Below are 25901 nucleotides of genomic sequence, written 5' to 3'. Positions count from 1 at the left end.
ATAGAAATGTTTGCTTGAAGCCAGAAAAGAGATGGACAAGGATGAATTGTTGGCACTTGTGGGCAGTGCATCAAGGAAAATAATCAAAGGTCTTTTTCGGGGACATTGATCTCAGTACACACTCCAATGGACAAATTTCAAAGAAAAAGAAACCGTAGCACCTTTATTAGGAAAACAATAAAATGAAGAAAACTCACAGTTACAAAACCAAGCTTCAATGGTCGATGTGGAATAAGGTGATGATGTGTCTGTCCATGAGTAGGATGTACTGTATGGCTGCATGGTGGTGCACTGATGAGAGCTGCACTCCTCCTGAAATGCAGGCAAAATTTCCAACGAGTTACAAAGAAGGGAAAGAAACCTTCAACCATAACAAAAACTTCCCTCCATAAGTTGAAAATCTGACACCAGTACAAGATGCATACAGCATCTCCAAAACCCTAATAGTAAGCATAAAAGAAATAAAAACTGTCGAGTCACACCCATCTTAAACTGATACAGTTCCTTAATCAACTAACATTCTCCACTATGAGATAAAGGGTCCTCAGCACTTGTAGGCGTATCTGAATGTTAATCCTGATTGAGGTGTATAACATGGGTTCTCCTCTATAGAGTCTCACCTCTCCGGAAGAACCTATGAGTGCCTAGCTAGAGGCAGCTTGCCGTGTCACAATAAGGGTGTCCTATGGTATGCTCTACTTGAACTCTGGTCGGAGCAACTATGTGGTACATCCTCATTCTCTTCATGCATTGAGCTACACTCAAGGTGGTTAACGTTAGGTACGTTACATACAATGCATGTTGGATACGAGTACCGAAAGTACTGATAAGATAAGTTATGTTAAGTATGAAAAGATGCAGGGGGGGAAGAGAGCTTGAGCTCTTGCAAGCACACACACACACTCACAAAACCCTAATAGAGAACACACAAGGTGAGAGGCTGAAAATCTTCATCTTCTCTACTCAACACTCAACACACCATATACAAGATAAGAGTACACACAATATGAAAGGTACTCAACCAATACATACACGGGTTCTCTATAGTGTGAACCCGACTAAATGAGCTGGCGCTATAACTATGCCAGTCTCTAGAATGGCTGTCACACAGCCTGTCATCCCACTGGCCGCATATCACCCAAGATCTCACCAACCATGCCAGTGGTGTAAGTGCGGGGCCTATCCCCCAGGCGGGTCATCAGTGTCCACCGCCTTACTAGAGCTCGATATCTCAACACTCCCCCTCGAGCTCAACTCCATCTCATGTACACCAAGCGAAGCCCTGAATCTGCGGAGCTTCTCTGTACCCAATGCTTTGGTGAAGATGTCAGCTACCTGATCCTCTGTGCTGACATAAACAAGGTCAAGGTCTCCTGCCAAGACCTTCTCTCTGACGAAGTGGTAGTGGACCTCTATGTGCTTCGTACGAGCATGAAAGACTGGGTTCCTGGCCAACTGTATACTGCTAATGTTGTCACAGAAAATGACAACTTGTCTATCCACTGATAGACCCAAATCTGCAAGTAGCTTTCTCAACCAAGCTACCTCACATGCTGCCATAGCAGCTCCTCTGTACTCGGCCTCTGTACTCGATAGAGCAACCGTAGGCTGCTTCTTGCTGCTCCAAGTCACAGCAGCACTCCCCAAAGAAAACATGAATCCACTGGTAGATCTTCTATCTGAGATACTACCAGCCCAATCAGCATCTGTGTACCCATGTACACATATCTCTGTCCCAGTCTCATAGAATAGTCCACAATGCAAAGTAGACCTCACATACCTCAGTATGCGTCTGACTGCATCCAAATGCGGTTTCCGTGGAACCTGCATAAACTGACTCACCAACCCAACAGCATAGCTCAAATCTGGTCTGGTGATCGTCATGTAGATCAAACTTCCTACTATGCTCCTGTACATAGTAGGATCCTCCAAGATCTCTCCTGAATCTGCACTCAACTTGCCATTCTGATCCAATGGCACAGAAATAGGCTTACAGCCTGTCATACCATACTTGGACAACATGTCCAAGCCATACTGTCTCTGCAGTAATCCAATACCATGTGGTGACCTAATCACCTCAATGCCCAAGAAATATCTGAGCTCCCCCAGATCCTTCATCTCGAACTTCTGTCTAAGTAAGATCTTTACATCAAAGATCTCTGCATCATGGTCCCCCGTAATGATCAAGTCATCTACATAGATGACAACAAGCACAACCCCTCTATCACCATGTCTCACGTACAATGAGAAATCTGCATTGGCTACATGAAAGCCAATAGTGACAAGATATTCAGAAATCTTGTCAGACCATGCTCTTGGTGCTTGCTTTAAGCCATACAAGGCTTTCTTCAACCTGCAAACATGCTCGGGGTGACCCACATCCTCATAACCAAGTGGCTGCAACATATACACCTCTTCTTGCAAATCCCCATGCAAGAATGCATTCTTTACATCCATCTGATGTAAAGACCATTGCTTTGACGCAGCCACTGCTATCACAACTCTCACCGTTGCCATCTTGGCAACTGGGCTGAAAGTTTCCTCATAATCAATCCCATATGTCTGCGCATATCCTTTGGCTACCAATCTAGCCTTGTACCTGTTTATGCTTCCATCACTGTTATGTTTAACTTTGTACACCCACTTGCATCCAATGGCTTTCTTGCCTTCAGGCAATTGCACTAAATCCCAAGTTTCATTTCCATATAGTGCATCCATCTCCTCATCCATAGCTTTCTCCCAACACACATTTCCAACAGCCTCATCAATGCATGTAGGCTCTACAACCTGCACAACTTTTGCCATATATGCATAATGATGTGCCACATAACCATCATATGTAAATCTCTGCACAGGGTTCTTCACTCTCCCTGATCTTCGCAGCTTCTCATTCATGGCTTCCATAGCCTTCTTTACACCAGGTGTTCTCATAGTTGGGATCCCAAGCTCCTCATCAAGACTCATATCTGAGCCACTAGACTCTCCATCAACATGAGAATGCCCTGCAGAAATGTCAGGCATACCAAGGGGCTCAACCACTTTCTCTTTTCCTTTACGTGATGTACTAATCACATTTGCAGGGCTGGTATTATGACGCAGCCTGCCACTCCATGGTCTATCAATAGACCCACTAGATGAGGACTCTCCTGGTCCACTCAAAGACTGTGATTGCTGACCTGCATTCTGTGCAACCACACTTCCACTCACATCAGCCCCAATAGCTTCTTTTTCAGCAGCATACCAACTGCTCATCTCATCAAAGACAACATCCCTGCTTACCCTCAACTCACGTGTAGCAGGGTTATAACACCTGTATCCCTTTTGCTCAAGGGAATATCCAATAAACACACATTTTTCAGCTTTCGGATCCAGCTTAGTTCTCAGCTCATCTGGCACATGCACATATGCAATGCATCCAAAAACTTTCAGATGAGACAAATCTGGTTTTCTGCCAGTAAACCTCTCCTCTGGAGTTACATCATGTATGGCTGCAGTTGGAGTCCTGTTCATGATGTATACTGCTGTAGAAACAGCCTCAGCCCAATAGCAATGCGGCATATTTTTCTCTTCCATCAATGCCCGCGCAATCTCAGCAATGTGCCTGTTTTTCCGCTCAGCAACTCCATTTTGCTGCGGAGTGTATCTGCATGTATACTGTCTCCGAATTCCATTCTTCTTCAAAAATTCAGAGAACTCATTGGAGAAGTACTCTCCCCCTCCATCTGACCTTAGGCACTTTACATATTTCCCTGTTTGCTTTTCAACCAAAACTCTGAAATTCTGAAAGTGAGTGAACACCTCACTCTTCTCCTTCATGAAATATACCCACACTTTTCTTGTGTGGCCATCAATGAAAGTGACATAGTACCTGCAGCCTCCCATAGACACGGTCTTCGTAGGACCCCATACATCTGAATGCACAACATCTAGTGCATTTTTGCTCACATATCTGTTACGTGGAAACACATGCTTTGTTTGCTTCCCAAATTGGCATGCTTCACATATTTTCTGCATACCTTCCACCTTAAATTTTGGCAGCCCTGTCACGATTCCTTTTGTCTGCATAGACTTCAATCTCTGAACATTTACATGTCCAATTCTTTTATGCCATATGTCTATGTCTGCAACAACTCCTGAACCATTTGCAAACATCGCAGCACTCATTTCAGGCATGTCTACATCCAACGTAAACATTCTGCCCACTCTGTTGCCTTTTGCAACCAACCTGCACTTGTCTTTGAAATCTTCAACATAACACCCATCAGGGTTAAACCGAACCTGCAAACCCTGCTCAATCATCTGGCCAACTGAAACCAGATTCTTTGTTATGTTCGGTACATGAAGTACATCTGCAAGGTACTTCACTTTGCCATCCTGCATAGATAATGGCACATCTCCAACGTGGGCAATTGGATGAGCAGTGTCATCCCCTGTTTCCACAAAACCTGGTCTTTCCGGGTTCTTCATCTCCTTGAACCACTCCCCATGACTCGTCATGTGGTTCGAAGCGCCTGAGTCCACATACCATACATTATCTTTTTGTGCTGCATCAACATTTTCAGACATGGCATTTACAACATGCTGCATAACAAACAACCTTTCATTGTCCTCATTATTTCTGCTTGAGGATGCATAGTTGTTTTGCTGCACTTTCCCATTTTGCATGTCAGCCTGTTTCTTATAACATTCTGACTGCACATGTCCTGGCTTACCACAATAGTAGCATTCACGTGCATCATTATATTGCCTTTGCCAATTTCCACGGCCTCTTTGACTCCCCCTGCCTCTGAATCTGCCTCTTCCACCTGCGTGTTGTTGTTGTTGTTGATTCTGGAACTGTTGTTGTTGTTGCTGCTGCTGGCCATAATTCTGATTACCTGTTCGGCCACCTCCTTGACCGCGTCCACGGCCTCCTCTACCTCGTCCTCTTCCTGAACTCGTGTAGAAGGCCTCTTGCTCTGAACTGTTTTTGCTTTGTGAAGACTGTTGGTCTTCACCCAAGTTCTTCTCTTCGATAATCAGCATAGACACCAAATCTGTAAAGTTGGGAATGTTTTCCCGAGTTTGAATAGACGTCTTGAACGCCTTGTATTGTGGCCCGAGACCACGTAGACAGACCTCCACCTTGTCATCATCATCTACTGACACACCAATAGATGCAAGGGATTCGACAATGCCCTTTATCTTCAACGCATAGTCATTCACAGACATGCTCTTTTTCTCCACAGTATGAAGTTCATTCTTCAACTGTATCTTACGTGCCTTGGTATTTGTTTCATACAGCTTTACCAAGGTGTCCCACGCCTCCTTGGGGGACTTGGCATCCTGAATGTGCCCAATCATGGTGTCCTGTATACTAATGGAAAGCCAATACATTACTTTCCTGGCTCCTTGATTCCAGTCTTTAAACTCTTTCACATCTGCAGCAGTCGGATTTATATCCGGTATCTCCGGTGCCTCTTCATGCTCACCTTCAATGTAGTCCCAATAGCCTTTTCCCATCAGGAAATTAGTCAGCCTGAACCTCCAAGCATGGAAGTTATTCTTGTCCAGCTTCTCAGCCACAATCTGTGTTATGCCATCATTAGACATCTTGCCAAACACACAATTTTACCAAAAACTGCACTCTGGTTTTTCTGCACAAATGCTGTATTTTCTGCACAGCGGTAATGTAGTACTCTCAAATGTCACAACCAGTGACTTCAATGCACATACATACACCCAATGGCAACTGTAGACCTCTTTGCAGCACCCACAGTGTCTGCACAGTCAATCTGTCTTCCTGCAGTTCTTAAAACAGAGTTCTGCAGAGAATCGGTGACTTACCCGCAGTGCTCGAAATCGCCTGCTTTCTGAAAAACGGAGGTCCAGACGCGCCCGAAACGCGTTTTCGGCCCGAAATAACAGTCCGAAGGACTACATAGTTGCCCTGTAGCTTCACTCCCGCGAAGAAAGCTCCTCAATCGGAGATCGTTTGCCGGTGCCTCCCGTAGAGCTCCCGACAAGGGTGTAGTCACCAACACAATAGGGAAGAGTGGTTGTAGCTCTTACCCTCGTACCGCTTCTTGTGGTTCTCTTGCTTGCAGCTCAGCCCTTAGCACGAACCAGGCTCTGATACCATGAAAAGATGCAGGGGGGAAGAGAGCTTGAGCTCTTGCAAGCACACACACACACTCACAAAACCCTAATACAGAACACACAAGGTGAGAGGCTGAAAATCTTCATCTTCTCTACTCAACACTCAACACACCATATACAAGATAAGAGAGCACACAATATGAAAGGTACTCAACCAATACATACACGGGTTCTCTATAGTGTGAACCCGACTAAATGAGCTGGCGCTATAACTATGCCAGTCTCTAGAATGGCTGTCACACAGCCTGTCATCCCACTGGCCGCATATCACCCAAGATCTCACCAACCATGCCAGTGGTGTAAGTGCGGGGCCTATCCCCCAGGCGGGTCATCAGTGTCCACCGCCTTACTAGAGCTCGATATCTCAACAAAGTACACCACACTTTTTCTAGTTTGAATAGAATAAATATAAAATATGTTGTATTGAAAACAATTGTCTACACATAATGTGTGCATGCTGCATGGGAACGCATATGGGATGCATGGATGAGGCATAGGGGCCACCTGATCAGGTCTAGGACACACATCAGCTTCAAAATTTCCATAGAAGCTTGTGCGTTTGCTATGGTGTAAGGAATGGCCTATACCGTACACGTGCATATATGGATCACGAGGTTCACTATGCAAATAAGGCTGCACTCTCAAAAAAGGATGTCAAAAGTGTCTGACTATGATCCTCTTGTTTCCCAGTCTCATGGACTTGTTTCTGTGGACTACTGCTGCTTATGTACAAGAGTTATGAGAAAGAGGAGAGAGCAGCTGAATCACAACTCAAGCACACTCACAAATGGACCTAAATCCTACTGTATATTTCATGTACAAGAATATTACAACTGAATGTTCAAGTACAAAATGAAACTCAAAAGATAATTCCCCTGATCTCAGCTCAATGCTGCTGTTAGATGCAGTGCCCAAACCAAGGATGATGACTGTAAATTGTTTTCAGCTCTCCTGCCTTGAGTAAACGCTCCTTTGCAGTAGCACTCCTTGGAATGCATGACATGATGAGAGAGAGGGGCGCCTTATATAACCCCCCTATAAAGCTAGACGGCTCCTTCATGCTATTAGCCTGCTGTGGACCAGGGTAACCTATGGAACATACTCTAGATAGTACACCTTATGATACACCGAAGAAAACACTTCAGCCATACTCCAAACCTGAAACCTCATCCATAGAAACAGCCTCTTGTCGTGAAGACATACCCAAGCTTATGTCCTCCTTTCGTGCCATCTCTATGATGATTGGGCTTTCTAGTCACTTTTTTTTTTTTATTAGAAAGGAGACTTCTATTAAGTATGAAAAATTTTACAAAATAGAGATTTCACACCAAGCAAGGTGGAGATCTCAACCAATTAGGAACCCTGTGCTGCCAATAGGGTCCCGAATGAGAGGATATGAAAAAGATACCAATGTCCCACTCTCTCATAAACTGGGCGTGCTTCCTCTCCGCAGCCCTCGAAGATCCCTGGATTCTCGCCCAGGTAGCCATAATGGTGTGAATAATATCACTCCAAATCCTGCAAAGACACTGAGAAACAAGAACGGGAGTACCCTCAATGGACATATTCCAAGCTGAGATGCTAGCAATAATCTCCCGAGAACTGTCTAACCTCTGTGCCGGAGGGACAAAGTGTGAAAGTGGCAAATCTTGAAGACAACACTTGTAACTCGCAGCGGGTGCCCGGGGGACTAGGGCCTTTGACACACTTGTTGATACCAGCAATGCATATTGAAACACTTAAACATGGCCATAGCCTTAACACATCCATCATCACTTTGCATAAAACATAAAAGCTGGACAAAACATTCACAAATGCTGAAAATGGATCTTGCACATGTGACACCACATAGAGGCCGGAACGGGCCGACCCCCCCCTTTGGAGTATTTTATTACCCAAGGAGAATAATATCATGTACAAGCTTTGAGGGCCTTACTCTTCCCACGGGAGATGCTGGATTATCCATATACAAATGCCATAACACAGCCCAACACAAGGCAACTGAGCCGGAACATAGGCTGTAGAAATGCCGAGCCAACAACATAATCCATATACCTCCGTGTGGATACTGATTCTTCCCCAAAAACCACGGGTCCTCATGCAATAGAGCTGGTACATCAAGTACAACTCTCCATTCAGCCGGTACAGTAAGTATAATGGCTGGTACAACCGGTATAGTGGCTGGTACATACAGCAGGTATAGTGGCTGGTACAGCCGGTACGGTGGCTAGTACAGCAGGTACAGCAAGTACAAATGCTGGTACAGCATGTACAGTGACTAGTATAGCAGGTACAGTGGCTGGTACAGCAAGTACAGAAGCCGGTACAATCGGTACAATGGATGGTACAGCAAGTACCAAAGCTGGTACAGTCGGTACAAGGGCTGGTATGGCAAGTACAGAAGCTGGTACAGCCGATACAAGGGCTGGTACAACAAGTACAATGGCTAGAAATCATAATAAATGATTAAATACCCTTGCCTTCAGTATTTCTTCGCGATGGAAGCCTCCAAAACAGTCCCCAACAGCCGGTATTCTTCATGGGCAGCCTTCAAGATAGAGAGAAAGAGAGTAGCCATCATTAGGGCAGCCTGTAACGGTGGTAGAGGCTAGTGTGTAGCAAGAGAGCCTCTATTAATGAAGAGAGAGAGCTTCAATTTATAGATTTGGGCCTCCCATGAGCTAAAATGGCAAGAGAAGGCTACAATGACAAGTGGAGAGCCACACAATAGCTGAAGTGACAAGTGTGAGGCCACTTGTCTCACTTTGATCCACTTTCTAACAAGTGTCAGGCCACTTGTCTCACTTTGATCCACTTTCTTGCCACATGTCCCAATCTAAGAGATGGGTCCTTCCATAAACTTTATCTCTAAAAATATCCCAAGTGGTAGACATTCTGTCATAGGCACTTTGCCAACTCTTGGTATCTGCTCAATTCGAGATGTAATGACGCAAACAGAATTTCCATCAGAGTCGGGCCAAAAATAGCAACTCTCCTAAATTTTAGGAGTGTGGTCCTTTGTATTCTAGGATAATCCCCCATTCCCAAAGCTTGTACTTTCCAAATATTTAGACATCTTGGAGTCCACCAAACCCCTTTCATATTGGGAAATGTCGAGGCTGGTGACATCCTTCTCAGCTTCTTAAAAGCTGTCCGCAACTTTAAGCGTCAAGCCATATATTCAAGATATAATCATGTCCTATCAAGTGGGCGAGACGAGACAGTCTCAAAGATCCAATATAACTGAAGAATCCATGTCCCAAAGAAAGGGGAGAGACTAAATAAGTCTCCATAATACCAATATCAAAATCATGTCCCAAAATAAATGAGCGAGAATTCCGTGGAAGATATGCTAGACACAGACACAAGAGCCAATTGTGTCTCAATCACCAATATCAATGAGATAATCATATGCCAATGAAAATCACCAACCAGGTGCTAAGATACTTAAATAAGTGCCATGCACAAGAAACAAGTGCCTCGCACAGAAACATGTGCTATGCACACAAACTGGTGCCATTCAAGAGCACAAACCATGGTGACAGAAAAGCTGGTTCTCCATAGTTCTGGCAATCCTTTCTCCCAATCCCAACAGTTCCCAAGTTCTCCCATACAATCCAACTCTGATCAACAAGCATGGTGTGGAAACAATGAAACACTCACTCCACAGTCGCAACACGAATGCACGTGTATGGTGGAGTGTTCATTGAATTGCCCTCTCACAATCCCAACATGAATCCACATGCATGATGAGATGAACAATGAACCTCTTGGCCTCTGTATGGGGAGATAGTGATTCTAATATGGCATAAAGATAAATAAATCTATGTCCCAAATAAATGGGCGAGACAAAACAGTCCAATAAGTCCAGATATCATAATCATGTCCCGGTGGGCGAGACAAATCAGTCCCATAAGTCCAGATATCATAATCCATGTCCCAAGTAAATAGGCGAGACAAAATAAGTCTCCTGCCAACAAGGCATCGGTCCACATGAACCTTGGTATAGACATAAATCCCATGCCAACCAGGTGTCATGCCCACTTTACCACTTGCACTCCATGTTGGTACTCTGACCACACACCTTGGATGAGAGGTGGGCTCAAGTAACAAGATAAAACAATCACTCGTGGCATAAATAGCCTGGTGTTCCATAAGCATTTCTGCTGCACATAGTTTATAGGCATTTCGGCCACCAACTCACTCTACCCTCTTAAGTGCCCATGTTCCCTTCCATCTGCTCTCTATTGTTTTTTTTTTTTTTTTGGAAAAACGATCCTTCTATTAGTTAATGAGAAAACGCCATAAGGCTACAAAGCTCACCTCACAAGGAGGGATAATAAAGACAGTGAACACCGGAGCTCCACCCCCGTGGCTGGCCGCTCTCTGGGGGGGGGGTACCTAGTAGTACATGCGGGAGGTGAGAAGAGCCAAACTGGAGGCCTGTAGTGCCAAGTGACATCCTCGCCCCTCGCGATGAGGAAAGGGCCAGGCTGCCAAGTGCGGAGGAACGCCTTGCGGCGACCTCTCATGCGATCCGAGTCGCCCTGAAGTTTCCCCCACCAGTGTCCTCTCAAGGTGTGAATGATGTCCACCCAGAGGGCCTGTATGACCTCCGCCGGTGGAGTCGCCTGGCGGTCTATGGCCTCCCTGCATCGGGCTCTCCATATGTGCCAAGCCGTCATACTGCTGATCATCTCCCATCTGTGCCCGTCCCCCTCCTGGGAGACTGCCGAAGAGAAGTCAGGCGCCGGAACCACCGCCATCGCCCTGTCAGAGACCTGGATGGTCACACTGCCAGGGACGTCCTCGTATCCAAGGGCCGGGCCGCTGTCCGAGACCCATGCCACCGCACCCCACGTCACCATCATCTCACTTGGGAGCCTGCAAAAACCATCCTGAGAGCGCGCTGCCAGACCTGCTGTGCCTGTGGGCAATCCCATAAGCAGTGCCGCTGCGACTCCTGTGCATGGCCGCACCGGGGGCAGGACGCTGGGTGTCTGCCAAAAGCTAGCCAAGCCCCCACCGCCAGTCCTCTATGCGCTGTAAGCCAGAGAAAAAGCGTCACCTTCCGGGGCCGGAAGCTGGCCCAAAGGCGCTGCCAGAAGTCCCTAAGGAAGGCAGGGGAGAGCCCCTGTCGCCGGCAATGCTCGGCCGCCGCCGGGGTGCCCGCTATCCTGTGCCTCTGGATCCGCCGCCCCAGCCTCGCTGTGTACTGAAAAAAGGGGGTGCCTGGGCTAGTAGGGGCCGAGTAGGGATCTCGCCAAAGCCACTCGCCTGGATCCCACTGAAGGCGAATAAGAGGCCTGCTGTCCCAAGCCCATAATCTCCAAGAATAGTCCTCCCCTATCGAGGCCGGTGAGGGGTCTACATGCCACTGTCTCTGATGAAAGCCGACCACCCGCACCCTCTGAAAGATACAACCCTGGAACTCATCCAAATCTAGTCAGGTCCTCTGAAGCTGACCTCCCTCTCCCACCTCAAAGGTGAGTGGGGTGACTCTCTCTGCTGAGCCGCAGACCGCTAGAAGGATCTCATGCCGAGTAAAGACGCCCATCCACTGTGGAGGTGGAGGGTCCTGTACTGGAGTCCGCCACTCCCGGGGGATGGCCGCCTCAATGTCCTGCCTCATCAACCCTCTGCCCCTCATCCCGCTGAGTCTCCTCTCCTGCACCTCTAGAGGCAGCTGCTGAAAACATATCCAGTCGTCTAGGGACTGGGCTGGGCCGGAGCTCAACGGGCCCCACGACACGTGAGATCGCGATCCAACCATATGACCACTGGGAAGTCGGATCAAGGGGTTCCAGATCAATGGCTGCCTCAGGCGTTCCTCATCGGTGCCCGGGGGAGTCTGGAAGAGTGACGGCCTCAGATGCTCCCAAGCCCTCAGAAGGCTAGCTGCAAAACGCTCCTCGAAGCCAAGGCCCACTCCTCTGGATCGCTGCTCTGTAAAGATCCACCTGATGCTGGGGGTTCAGGGGCCGCTAAGAGAAGAAGTGCGGCTAAGAATCCTGGAAACAAGAAACTCCTTCCACGGCTCAGCGCCTGGTAGGAGGCCACGAACCACCAACTTGCCAAGCAAAGCTCGGCTCTGACAAATAGGATCAACTATGCCCAGGCCGCCTCTCTCCCTCGGCTGAGTGATCACAGCCCATGCCACCTTGGCCCTGGCGGGCCGCCCGTCGCCACCGGACCAGAGAGTTCTTGATGAGCCTCTGCACCTGGCCAATGCACGCCCGAGAGAAGGCCCAACAAGAAGTGATGTACCACATGGTAGCAAGCAGAACCTGGTTGGCCACAACCACTCGGCCAGCCAGAGATAAACGAGCGGTACTCCAATACAGAAGCTTCTTCCAAATGCTCAAAAGAAGGGGGGCTATCTGCTGCTCTGGAGATATGTCAATGCCCACATAGCATCCCAAAAAACGCACTGTAGTGCCGGGGGGCAGCCACTGAAACCCATCAACTGGCCTCCAAGTCGGGGGAGGCACAGAACTGACCCACAACCCACACGACTTGTGCCAGTTGATCAAAGCGCCCGAAGCTCTGCAAAACCTGTCCATGGCTGAGGCGAAGCGGCGGAGGTTCTCCTCCCCTCCCTGAAGATAAACAGCAGTGTCATCCGCAAACTCCGAGTCTATGAGCTCCTCCGAGGTGCGGATGGGGAGCTGGAGGCCCCGCAAACCTGTATCCTGTGCCGTCAAGAAAGTGTTCATGGCCTCCGCCACAAAAAGAAAAAGAAAGGGCGCCAAGGGGCACCCCTGCCGCACCGAGCGCGAGAGCTGGAACCTCTCTCTGCGCACGCCCTGTATCAACACCTGGCTATGAGCCGATGTGTAGAGTGCAGAGACCCCATGGATCCACTGGGGGGGGAAGCCCATCCTCTCCATAGTGCCTTCCAAGAAGGCCCAGTCGACCCGATCATATGCCTTCTCGAAGTCGAGAAGGAGCACTGCCAGATCCTCCTGTCGAAATCTAGCCAAAGCTGTAGCCTCCGAGAAAGAGAAGATGTTATCCAGGATGCTCCTATCCTGGATGAAGCCTGTCTGCGTGGAGTGGATGATGTCCGGAAGGTGAGGCTGGAGCCGCCTGCTGATCGCCTTAGCTAGGACCTTGTAGGCCGTGCCTAGCAAGGTGATCGGTCTCCACTGTCTAATCTCCAGTCTGTCTCCTCCCTCTTTGGGGATCAAGTGAATCAACCCCTCTGCCATGCTGTCCGGCATGTCTCCCGACTCCATGATCTCCTGGAATGCCAATTTGAAACCCCTATGCAAGAGACCCCAGTATCTCTGGAAGAAAGCCACTGAGAGACCGTCCTCTCTTGGGCATTTGCCCGGAGGAAGTGCCTGAAGAGCCGCCTCCAGTTCCGTATCCGAGAAGGGGGGGAGAAGGGAGTGCTGCAAATGGGCCGGCACAACCGGTCTCGTGAAGCTCCAAACTACCTCCCGAGCCTCTCTCACCCTGTCATCTGCTGGCTCAGCAGAGAGCAGATCCCTGTAAAAATCTGTGGCGATCGCCCGAACCCTGGGGGGATCCACCACTACCTGGCCATCAGCCTGCCGAAGACGCCTGAGACCCTCTCGTCTGAAGCGAGGCCCTGTCGCCTCAAAGAAATCTCGAGTCACTCTGTCTCCAGCCTGTGTCCAAAAAGAAGCCCGAGCATGGAATCGGAATTCCACCCTCCTCTCCTCGATGGATCTGATCTCTGTGCGAGCTGACTCCATCTACTCTGAAATCCAAGGGCTCGTAGGATCCCTCTCCTGAAGTCTCTGAAGGACTCCTCCGCAGGCTCCTCTCCTGCTCTCTGAAAGCCTCTTGACGGTCCAGGGCAGCCTGTCTGAGCATTCTACTGATCTCCTGCAAACCCCTGTCAAGATCGCTGGCTGCCGATCCTCTCCTGAACTGAAGCTCCTGCCAGACCTGCTCAACTCTGGTCGCAATCTCGGGCTCCTCTATGAGACAATCTGGAATCCGGACGCTCTGCCCTCGCTCTCCTCTCGTAGGGTCCTCGATCTGGAGAAGCACTGGAAAGTGGTCTGAAAACGAGGAGCCTGCAAGTATACCCACAGTGCCACCTCTATCGCAAGCCCACTCATCAATGTAAAACCTGTCGATGCGGGAAAGGTTAACTCCTGTGGCCCGTCTATCCGAGCGCGAGAAAGATAAACTCCCCTGCAACCTGCCAAACTCCGAGAGAGGACTCCTCCGCAGGCTCCTCTCCTGCTCTCTGAAAGCCTCTTGACGGTCCAGGGCAGCCTGTCTGAGCATTCTACTGATCTCCTGCAAACCCCTGTCAAGATCGCTGGCTGCCGATCCTCTCCTGAACTGAAGCTCCTGCCAGACCTGCTCAACTCTGGTCGCAATCTCGGGCTCCTCTATGAGACAATCTGGAATCCGGACGCTCTGCCCTCGCTCTCCTCTCGTAGGGTCCTCGATCTGGAGAAGCACTGGAAAGTGGTCTGAAAACGAGGAGCCTGCAAGTATACCCACAGTGCCACCTCTATCGCAAGCCCACTCATCAATGTAAAACCTGTCGATGCGGGAAAGGTTAACTCCTGTGGCCCGTCTATCCGAGCGCGAGAAAGATAAACTCCCCTGCAACCTGCCAAACTCCGAGAGAGTCCACGGATCCTGGCCTCTCACCTGCAGCACTAGTTCCTCCCAGGCAACGAGCTCCGGCCCATGAATGGTCTCCTGGCTGCCCCCCATCCTGTCCTCTGCATCCTCCAGCATGTTGCAACCCCCCCCTAGGCACCAATGGTCTGCCATGGGGAGGGACTGCCTAATGGTGCTCCAGAACTCAGCTCTCCCGGTCTCCCCATTAGGGGCGTAGAAGTTGAGGAAGCCAATGCGGTCTTTCCCCAACCCGAAGGATGATCCACTACGCTCGACCCTGGACCAGAGTGCCAGAATCCACAACCTCGGATAGAAGCTGCTCGCTGACTGAGATGCATACTCCACCCTGGTTCCCCTGGGAGCCATATGCCGGTGACCAAAAAGTGTGGCTCCTGCCTGGCAAGATCTTCCCGCAAGTGCGGGTACACCCGGCAGAAAGGTGGTGCTCCTGGATGAAAAGGATATCTATGGGTCCTCCAACGAGAGCCCTTTGGATCTCCTAGCGCAGTCTGCCCCGACCAATGTAGCAGCGAGGTCCACCAAGACCCTGGATGTTCCATGAGAGGATCCTCATGGATGAGCTATGGCAAGTCAAGCAGCCGCCACTGGCTCACCCCTCTCAGCCGGCCCGGATGAGCTGCCCTCCACTCTGTGAGTCTTGGGCGCCGGCTTGGAGGGAGAATAGTCACGTCTGTCCGGGTGCGGAGTCTCTCCAAAAAAAGGGTGACCTGTCTCTGTGTCCAACCCCACTCCGCCTTCGCCCTGTCCAGGGCATAGGCGTGAGACCAATCCTCTGCATATATGTATCTAAAGGTAGGCTGCACCCTCGGGGCGGCGTGGAGGAGAATCAATAGCACCGCCTCAACTGAGGTGTGGACCCGATCCGCCCGCCAATCTCCTATACCAAACAAGCTCATGCGGGCTGAGTGTAATCGGGTCTGCAATAGGTCCGTGAGCCCCAAGTCACTGAAGTGGTGAGAAAACTCCAGTATCTGATCACGCAAAACTTCCTCTACAGAGTTACAATCCCATGCTGTGTCTGGGGCAACACTGAGAGGAAAGGAGAAGGCCACCATGCTGCTCACCCCACTGAAGGAGAACGAGAGGGATGGCACACCACGCAAACTCGCAAGGGCGCGACCAGTGTCTCGAACGGGCCAGCATCCAGCTGGAGACACCTGAAAAAACCGTAATCCACTGGGAGCCCCATCACTCGCGGGGGCCCCCCAGGGAAGGCTGGAGAGAACTCTGTGGCGGGCGAAGCTAAGATCGCCATCTCCACCCGCCCGGAGTGGCGGTGGAACAGCCGCTGAACTGAACTCTGGCCTACCCAGCTGCGCTGCCCCGGGGCAGTAGGTGGTCTGGAGGAGTATCCTGGAGAGGCCGAAGGAGGGATGGTGGCTCGCGGAGAGGAGGGGGGAGAGCGAGGAGAGGATGGAGAGGCATCTGCTAGAGGAGAGGTGTCAGGGGGGGCCGCCGGGGGTGGGGAGAGGGGGGGGCCGGGGGGGGGAGAGGGGGGGGTGGAAGGAGTGCTCTCCGAGTGAGGGGAAGAGGGGCCGGGGGTCGCAGAGTGCGGCCCGAGATCCTCAGGAATCTGCTCCATGGAGGGGGCGGGGCCCCCCGCAGGGGGAGGCGGGAGCGGGGTCTCCACGTGGGGGGCTCCACCGGCGGCCTCAACGGGCACTGAGACTGAATCCTCATCCATCGGGGTGGGACCTGCTGGCCGCCTATCCCTGACTGGAGCATAAGTGCGGGTAGGTGCCTGGACGCCAGCTAGAGTTGCCTGTCCGCCAGCCTATGCTGCCTGCTAGCGTCTGCGACGGTCCCTGCGGGCCGGGCGTTTCCGCCGGCGAACCTCCTGCCATCGCCAGCCTCCTGGGTCTGCGCAGCATCCTCCACCGGGGCCTGCTCGTCAGATGATGGCGCCTGCTGAGACGAGCCAGGGATGTCCGGTCCCTGAGGTGGATGGCCACCCCTTGGGCCTCCTGAAGGGGCTCCAGAGGCGGCAGAGCGTGAAGGATGAGCCCCCTTGCGGGGACAGGCGCGTGCGAGGTGGCCCATCTCCCGACAGATGTAGCACTGGTCGGGGAGGCCCGAATACTCCACGCGCTGTATCAGATGTCCTCCAGAAAGACAAGGGAGGAGGATCGTCTTCAGGAGGGACTCCGGTGACGGAACCACAACACGAATGGCCGTGAGTCCTGCTGCCCGAGCTATCACTGAAGCCGCTGTCTGAGGCGTCTCCACCACCTGCCCGAACGCCTTGCCAATGGATGACAAGAGGGGCAAGTACTCCCTGCGGAGTCCAGGAAAGCAGATAGTGATGGGGAAACCTGTCGCGCCTGCTAGCGGGTCAGAAGCGGGGTCGAAACCGTGAGTCCATCGCGCCAGGAACGCCCGCGATGAGCGAAGGGAAATGGGGCTCCGAGCCAGCACCATCTGAGCTGCCTGGGGGGACTCGAAATCCACCAGGTAGTAGCCACGTCCCAAAAAATCGACGCTGACGATCTTGGCAAGCACGCCAACGAGGCTGCCTTGCAGAAGGTTGCGAAGCTCTCTCCGCATCGGACGGCTACCCACTATCTTGCAGACCAAGGAGGAGGCCTCAAGAGCGGATACTGTGGAAACAAACAACTGATGATCTGCACCTGTGAACTCCAGACGGAGACCGGAATCGGCAGGGGTAGTCGGAGCGGCTTCCATGGAGTCCTCCAGAGGGAAAAGTCTAGAGACCGGGGTCACCATCGGGAGGGACACAGCCCTACGAGGAAACGGAGAGGCGGAAGGAGAGAGGACAGCGGGGGCGGAGCCGCGGGGGGGGGGGGGGGGGCGGGGGGGGGGAGCTAGCGGTGGGAGGAGGGGCGAGACGGAGGGGCAGGCGATGGAGAAGGCAGGGGGAAGAGCCGCGAAGCGGAGGAGAAGGCGGGGGGGGAGAGATGGCGGGGGAGGGAGCGAGGAAGGAGGCGGGGGGGGAGAGATGGCGGAAGGAGGGAGCGAGGAAGGAGGCGGGGGGGAGAGATGGCGGGGGAGGAAGTGAGGAAGGAGGCGGGGGAGGAGAAGGCGGGGGGGGGAAGCGAGGAAGGAGGCGCGGGAGAGAAGCGGAGAAGATGGCGGGGGACAGGCGGGGGGGGAGAGGAGGGCGCGCGACGGCGAGAAGCAAGCGGGGGGGGGGAGAGGGGGGCACGGGGGACAGGCGGAAGGTAGACGAGAGGGGGGTGAGGCGGAGCTCGCAGGGTGCCTATCAACAATACTTCTTGCCTCTGCTCTCTATTGTTCCACCCATACAAGGTAAAAACAATCTTCAAGAGAGCACGTAGGACAAGAGAACACTACACAAGGTATGTGAACCATGAGTTCCATACGTCCAATACATCCCAAATAAAGGGAGCCAAAAAGAATAATCCATAAACCTGAGGATAGATCCAAATCCCTAGAAAAGAAGTCCAGGAATCCATAGACCTGTATACCATACCTCTTACCACATACTCCGTGCTAACCACACACCTTGGAGTAGAGGTGGACTTTATCCATAAAAGCATCATATCCATGAGATATCCAAAGATTTCTTCTCGATAAACTCGGACAGATTCGTCCATAGAAATTGCTTGTGAAGCCCAATATCTATATAAATCTCGTCCAAGAAAGAAATCTCCATAGATATAATCCATCCCAATAAAGGGAGCCATAAGCAATGTTTCCCTGAAACCATCTCAAGGCAACAACACCACCTTTCTCCTTGCATGGCTATACAAGGGTTAGTGAATATCAAAAATACTTCATAGTAAATAGCCAAAGCACCAACTTTGCAAACTCAAAGTATACTTAGCTTTTCTTTGCCAGGTTGGTCATGAAGCCAAAAGAAATATCTCCTCACCATATCCTTAAGATATCCCGAGATATATCTCCATATACCTTGCTTGTAAGCTTGATAATATAATCCACAATATCCATATGGAAAGAGTGCTAAACGTGTGCACATAAAGCCAACTCCACACTTACAAGATAAATTTTGTGAATTCATAAATCCTTAGATCAACAAGCTGTCTACTGCTCATGCTCTTGTTTCATAAGCTATGAAGTGGCTAGCCATGCTTAACAGCAATGATAGTAAGTGTGGTCCCCACTTGAGATCTTTTCTCTTCCTTATTGATAGAAAGAAGCCTCTACTTCCAAGAAAGCATATGCTCTGATACCAATGTAACTCGCGGCGGATGCCCGGGGGACTAGGGCCTTTGACACACTTGTTGATACCAGCAATGCATATTAAAACACTTAAACATGGCCATAGCCTTAACACATCCATCATCACTTTGCATAAAACATAAAAGCTGGACAAAACATCCACAAATACTGAAAATGGATCTCGCACATGTGACACCACATAGAGGCCGGAATGGGCCGACCCCCCCCCCTTGGAGTATTTTATTACCCAAGGAGAATAATATCATGTACAAGCTTTGAGGGCCTTACTCTCCCCACGGGAGATGCCGGATTATCCATATACAAATGCCATAACACAGCCCAACACGAGGCAACTGAGCCGGAACATAGGCTGTAGAAATGTCAAGCCAATAACATAATCCATATACCTCCGTGTGGGTACTGATTCTTCCCCAAAAACCACGGGTCTTCATGCAATAGAGCTGGTACAGCAAGTACAACTCTCCATTCAATCGGTACAGCACGTACAATGGCTGGTACAGCCGGTATAGTGGCTGGTACAGTAGGTACAGTGGTTGGTACAGTAGGTCCAGCAAGTACAAATGCTAGTACAACATGTAGAGTGACTAGTACAGCAGGTACAGTGGCTAGTACAGCAAGTACACAAGCTGGTACAGTCGGTACAATGGATGGTATAGCAAGTACAAAAGCTGGTACAGCCGATACAAGGGCTGGTACAACAAGTACAATGGCTAGAAATCATAATAAATGATTAAATACCCTTGCCTTCAGTATTTCTTCGCGATGGAAGCCTCCAAAACAGTCCCCAACAGCCGGTATTCTTCATGGGCAGCCTTCAAGATAGAGAGAAAGAGAGTAGCCATCATTAGGGCAACCTGTGAAGGTGGTAGAGGCTAGAGTGTAGCAAGAGAGCCTCTATTAATGAAGAGAGAGGGCTTCAATTTATAGATTTGGGCCTCCCATGAGCTAAAATGGCAAGAGAAGGCTACAATGACAAGTGGAGAGCCACACAATAGCTGAAGTGACAAGTGTGAGGCCACTTGTCTCACTTTGATCCACTTTCTAACAAGTGTCAGGCCACTTGTCTCACTTTGGTCTACTTTCTTGCCACATGTCCCTATCTAAGAGATGGGTCCTTCCATAAACTTTATCTCTAAAAATATCCCAACTGGTAGACATTCAATCATAGGCACTTTGCCAACTCTTGGTATCTACTCAATTCGAGATGTAATGATGCAAACAAAATTTCCATCGCAGTCGGTCCAAAAATAGCAACTCTCCTAAATTTTAGGAGTGTGGTCCTTTGTATTCTAGGATAATCCCCCATTCCCAAAGCTTGTACTTTTCAAATATTTAGACATCTTGGAGTCCACCAAACCCCTTTCATATTGGGAAATGTCGAGGCTGGTGACAACATTGCCGAGCAACTCCTTGCCTGACCAAAATGGCCAAGCTCCTGTCAGCCCCTTGAACCTCAGCTGAGGCCCAGACTGTGTCAACCAAATCATAGAACCAAAAGAAATGATAGCATCCCTCTTAATCCTACCAAAGAGGTGTGCAATCGCAGACCAAACCCTCTGTGCTTCCCTGCATTCCCATAAACAATGGTAAACTGACTCCGAAACTCCTGCACATCTAGGGCATGCTGGGCAAGCACCAGTAACAGACCTCCACTGATTGGTGGCCAGACCACCATGAAGGGAAACCCATATAAATGAGGAAATCTGTGGCTTCCTATAAGAGTGCCACAGTCTCCGCCAAAATGCCCTCTGAATGTCAATCGAAATGCCGTAAGACTCCCAATGGAGTCTAAGAGTAGGGACACTCTCAATGTGTCCCAAGATAAGATGTATGGCATTCCGCACCGTATAACAGAAAAAAGGCATGCTTTTCAAAGGATTACAAGCATCCTTCCACTCCCACTCACCGGGGTCCCAAGGCAAATGTCTAATAGGGCAACCACCATACAACCAATGGCTAACACTCTCTGTGATCATCCCTTGGGGGGGGGGGGGGGGGGGGTCAACAAAGACGTGCTTCCCTAACCTGCCAACAACTCTGACTGGACGAATCTGGGGGCCCTCAATAAGGTCCTACACATCACATCTCTCTAGTTGCCATCCATCCTGTACAGAGAAAAAGACCGGTACATCATCCTCCCTAGGCAAGGAGATACCCATAACCTGAAGAGGACCACTCCCAGAGAAAACCCCAAACCAGAATGATGACGACCTTCCAAAAAAGATCCAGTAATCCAGTGATTGGGAATGGTTGCATCAATCTGTGCAATCCTCCGGCTAGAACCTCTCAAATGCTGCGTGATATCCAATCTCTGCACCTCGGTAAGGATCTGAAACCTCTTCCAAGCAATCACTGTGGGGCATAGGTCTCCCAGCCAGCCCAGAGAATATGCATAGCTGCCCCAAGAGGCGTACCATGCACATCTAAGATCAAATCATTTCACAGAATGGGCTGCCCGTTAAATTAAGTGTTCTAAATATGTGTATATTATCTTCCGATCTGTAGGCCTCCTGTAGGCAGTGGTCACATTGGTATTAGAGCCCAATCGTCTGTCTTTCTCAAGTGGAGACACGGAGTTTTGAGATCGGAAGCAAGTACGAACACTTGACTCAATGGACAGCCAGGGCAATCCATTGGAAGTGCCGAATTCGAGAGACCAATCAAGTGCTTCACGGGATTCCGATGCATTGCATGGAAGGCATAAGCCTCTTGAGAGAGTCTATGACAATGCATTCATGGGACAGCCATCACGTGGTAAAGAACCCATGCATGAGGAAGAGCCCAATGCATTGAGGGCTGAGTTGGAGCACATGAAGAGGCTCTTGCAAGCAAAAGAGCAAGAGCTGAAATTCTTGCATGAGGACCCCCATGTACAAAGTGTCATAGAAGCCAAGAAAGCTAATGCTAAAGTGGACATGACTTTTCAGTCTATGGCTCAAGAAGTGGGCAAGAAGCCAAGGGAGTTGGCACTCTCTTATCTCATCCAAAAGGGTGACCTAAAAGAGGGAGAGGATGGACAGCTTATGTTCAAGAATCCACCCCGTTTGCAGCATGGAGACCCAGCCTCTCAAAGGTTGAGATCATATTTGCATAAAGAAGAAGTATCAATCACTTCTCGCCATGCATTTCATGGCACAAGAGGAAACAAATTCATGCATGCTGAAGGCCATATGGATTCCAAGTATGTACATCATGGGGACAGTGGTCGGCATGCAAGCCAAAAGACCTTGCCTATTGAGTTGTCTCGTGGCGAGACAAGGCATCTTTCAGCGAGGTCACATGTAGTGGGGTCACAAGCAACACATAATTTCATCTCTACCCAGATGGCAGCCGCCTTGGGCATTGAAGTTGAGGACATGGGGCCTCAAATAGAAGCAGAAGCTGCCTTTGTTGGTAAAGAGGTGCAAGTTACCCCACTTATTGGGAAGTTGTGCATACATATTCAGGGATATCTTGATCATGAGCATTTCTTGGTTGCCCCACTTAATGGATGTGATGTATTGCTTGGCAAGCCATAGCATCATAGGCTTGAGCCCCACAAACAGTACAAGACAAACAGAATTTCCTTTATGCATAGAGGCCGCATGCATGTTATTGATGCTGGCAAGGAAGGGGATTCTATCCCAATTGTATCTCACACCTAGATTAATAAAGCAATGAAAAAGAGTCTTTCAGCGTACTTGGTTTTTGTTCGTGATAACATTGAACCAAGTCATGAAACTGTGGATGTTTTAACTCGGGGATAGGCTGAATTTTCTTCATGCATATAAAGATTGTTTTGCTGATGCATTGCCACGTGAACTACCTCCTCAAAGGCCCGAGGATCATCACCCTAGGAGCCCTAGATGTGTTACTGGAAGTATCTGTATCACTGTCGTGTGTCGTGTCTTTACCCTTCTTCTGAGATGAAGACTTGCCCTTGGTCTTGTCCTTCTTCTTCGACAAACAATCCTTGGACAGATGTCCTCTCTTCCCACATGACAAGCAACGACTCCGACCTTTCTTCTGTACTGAAGTAAGTGCCTGATCTGAATTGTTAAGAGACACCATCTTACCCTAAGAAACGAGGACGGACTCTTCTTCCAAGAGAAGGAAGCTAAGGTCATCCTTGTTCGTACAAGGGGAAGCCGTATCCACAGCAACAAAGTACACAAATCTCAGCACTCCAAGACTCCTCTCAAGCTCTCTCCAACGAAGCGAGGCACCAGGACCAATCAGCCCTCTCTCAAATCTGAGAGAGAAAGAGGCTGGACAGCAGCAAAACAGTGCACCAAAACTCACCAAAAACACCCAACTGGAGGGAGGGGAGGCCGAGAAGAAGTAGAGATGTTGGGATACACCACGTGCGAGAAAACACCTTCCACCGCAGTCCACGCTGTAGAAACAGCCTTCAGATCACACACGACTGCTGTAAATGCATGTAGAAGCAAAAACGCAGCTAACAAAAGCTTGCAAAAGATGTTTGGTAACCAAGCATAGGAGCAGGGAAGCCTAAAGAGGAAAAACGCAGATGTGAGAAGCCTCCGGGAGAAGGAAAACGCAGCTATGATGAGGAAACACAACCACTGTTTGATCTCCAAAAAACGCAGCCAGAGTCCAGAAAAAACACAGCTACTGTTGTGAAATCCAGAAAACGCGGCAAAGGGGAAGGATCAAACTCGCAGATGATGGCAGCCGGGTACCTAATCGACTGATACCATGTTGAAGTATGCACAAGCGGAAGCGTACACAAAACAACAGAGAGAAGAGGGAGCAAAGGAGAGAGCTTCTTGTTATGTGAGTGAACTTTCTTGGGAATTTAATTATATTTATTCAATAAAAATTATAGTTAGAGATGAGAGTACATGAATATCTCTAAACAATTAGAGAAATATAAAGAAAATAAATTTATGATAAAAATAGTATATTTATGATAAAGATCCCTAAAAAAAAGGTCGGTTTTTACATACGGTTGAATTTAGCGAAACGGCCTGCCTGAATTTGAAGACCAGGCCTTTTCCCGTAATTTTAAGTACCAACTCGACTATATTCAGACAAAAAACCAGAGAGATACACTGGCTGCAAGTTACAGGCCTGTACTTGTATACAGGGAGTCAAGACAGGCTGAGACATGCAAACATCTACAGGGAGTATTAATTCTCTTATTGTTTTCCTTATATGGTTTAATTATTTCATGAGACAGAGAGAGACAGAGAGAGAGAGAGAGAGAGAGAGAGAAATGAAATGAAATGAAATGATATATTAACATCCTCAAATGGCCAAAATGACCTATGAGACCAAAAAGGTACAACAATTGGTGGATCTGATACAATGTCTGTGTAAGAAAAGCTAAAACAACTAAACAACTAACTGAAACTGAAACAACAACTATGAGGAAAAGTAAGGTACTAGGAGCTCCTAATGGATAACATCTCGGAAGGAAAACTCCAGCAACAAAGGTAAGCATCATATACATCACTATCCAAAGATGTCTCTCATCGGTCGATGGCGGATATCCTCAATGTCCTCCATGGTGAGTACTCTGACTGGACGTCTCCCATGCCGTGCTAGTATGGTCCTGATCCTCTGTTGTAGTCTCCGCTGGTGTCGGGATCGGCCTCTCATCTTGGGGCGCCTGGACTGCCCCAGCTCTATAGCCCGATCGATCAGTGTACCTCTGGTGCGGCTATACTCTGGGGCTAGCTTCAATGCCTGCTGGCCTGACTGCTCAATCTCTGATCGAAAGAAGTCTGTAATCTGCCTCTGTAGGTGTCTCTCCCTCTCTGATCCCCTCCCTCTCAAGAGACCCTCTCTATGTCTACGTAGCTCCAGCAAGTATAATCCGAGGCATCTCTGATCCAGGTATCTCATGACTCCGGAAAGTGGTCCGAAACCCTCTCTGAACAGGCAGTGAAAACGGCCTCGTATCTCATGATATACTGGACAGTGACATGTAATGTAACTCTGTCTCTGGCTCCATCTGGCACAATTGACAAATCCTGGCCTCAGCTGGTACTCCTCTGAATCTGCCAGTCTCCATCTCTAGCTGGCGTGAGGACGTGCGCATCTGACCAATAGCACACCGTACCCCATGAGAAAGATAGAGTATCCATGTAGCTGGATCTAATCACAAACCCATCCTCCGTGAGCTGGAGAAGATGATCTCTATAGAAAGCCATCTTCGTACCAAGCTCATGTGTCGGCTGTATCCATGTCCTCCTAGTGTCCAGCTAAGTCAAGTCGTGCATGATAAGTCTCGTAATCTCTGCCCGTGTGAGAGAGAGGGAGGGTGCATCCAGGGAGTACTGAAATGGAGGTAGCCTGTCCATACTAAAGCCATGCAGTTGGAACCAAGCTGTCATCTATGCATACCAACATGATCCGTCTCCCTGTGATGCCAACTGTCGTGAAGACTCCAGGGCTAAGCGAGCATATCTGTCTCTAGGGAGAGCCCAAGTGCTATGTATAAAGGAGACTGATCGAGTGAGTGCCTCTACTACCAATGGGGGGGCAGCCATCTCTGCACGGATAATATCATGTGGTACAGAGGCCTTGGCCCTAATCATCCGGGAAATCATAGAAACCAAGGGCCTCTCCATACATCTCCATCCATCAGTGCTACCAGCTTGGCTGTGGTGATCCACTGAGGGTCCCCATATCTCCACTCCATACAGCATGGCTGAAGTGACCAAAGTGTCAAAGAGCCAGAGCTTTGTTCGAGGTTCCTGAAACTGAACCTGCGAACACATCCTCTCTAGTCTCCCCAATGCTACATACGCTCTGGTCAATCTGGTCTCCGCTGCTCTCCTCAAGGAAAATAGTGGGCCACTAAAAACCACACCAAGGTAAGTATATGCATCTGTATACTCCACTGTCTCCTGACCATATGTAAAGGTGGGTGCTGACCTCCTAACCCACTGTGCTGTGGTGTTAAACACCATCACCTTGGTTTTACCAAGGTTAAC

At 49.5% G+C, this 25901-nt stretch overlaps 1 protein-coding gene across 1 annotated transcript in view; it reads right to left on the bottom strand.

Moving 5' to 3' along the window:
• Nucleotides 1-25901, bottom strand: part of LOC147621494 (uncharacterized) — a 141327-nt gene that overhangs the window by 62421 nt on the left and 53005 nt on the right. The window contains exon 4 of the mRNA XM_086824251.1: nucleotides 198-312. Coding sequence (XP_086680377.1) covers nucleotides 198-312 — 115 coding nt within the window. The remainder of the gene's footprint in view (nucleotides 1-197; nucleotides 313-25901) is intronic.

This window comes from Cibotium barometz, chromosome 30, assembly GCF_041138505.1.
Source record: "Cibotium barometz isolate CiBa-2024 chromosome 30, ASM4113850v1, whole genome shotgun sequence".
In the NCBI taxonomy this organism is placed as follows: Eukaryota; Viridiplantae; Streptophyta; class Polypodiopsida; order Cyatheales; family Cibotiaceae; genus Cibotium; species Cibotium barometz.
Note: the sequence above shows the minus strand (reverse complement) of the source record. Positions and strands in the feature narration are given on the sequence as shown.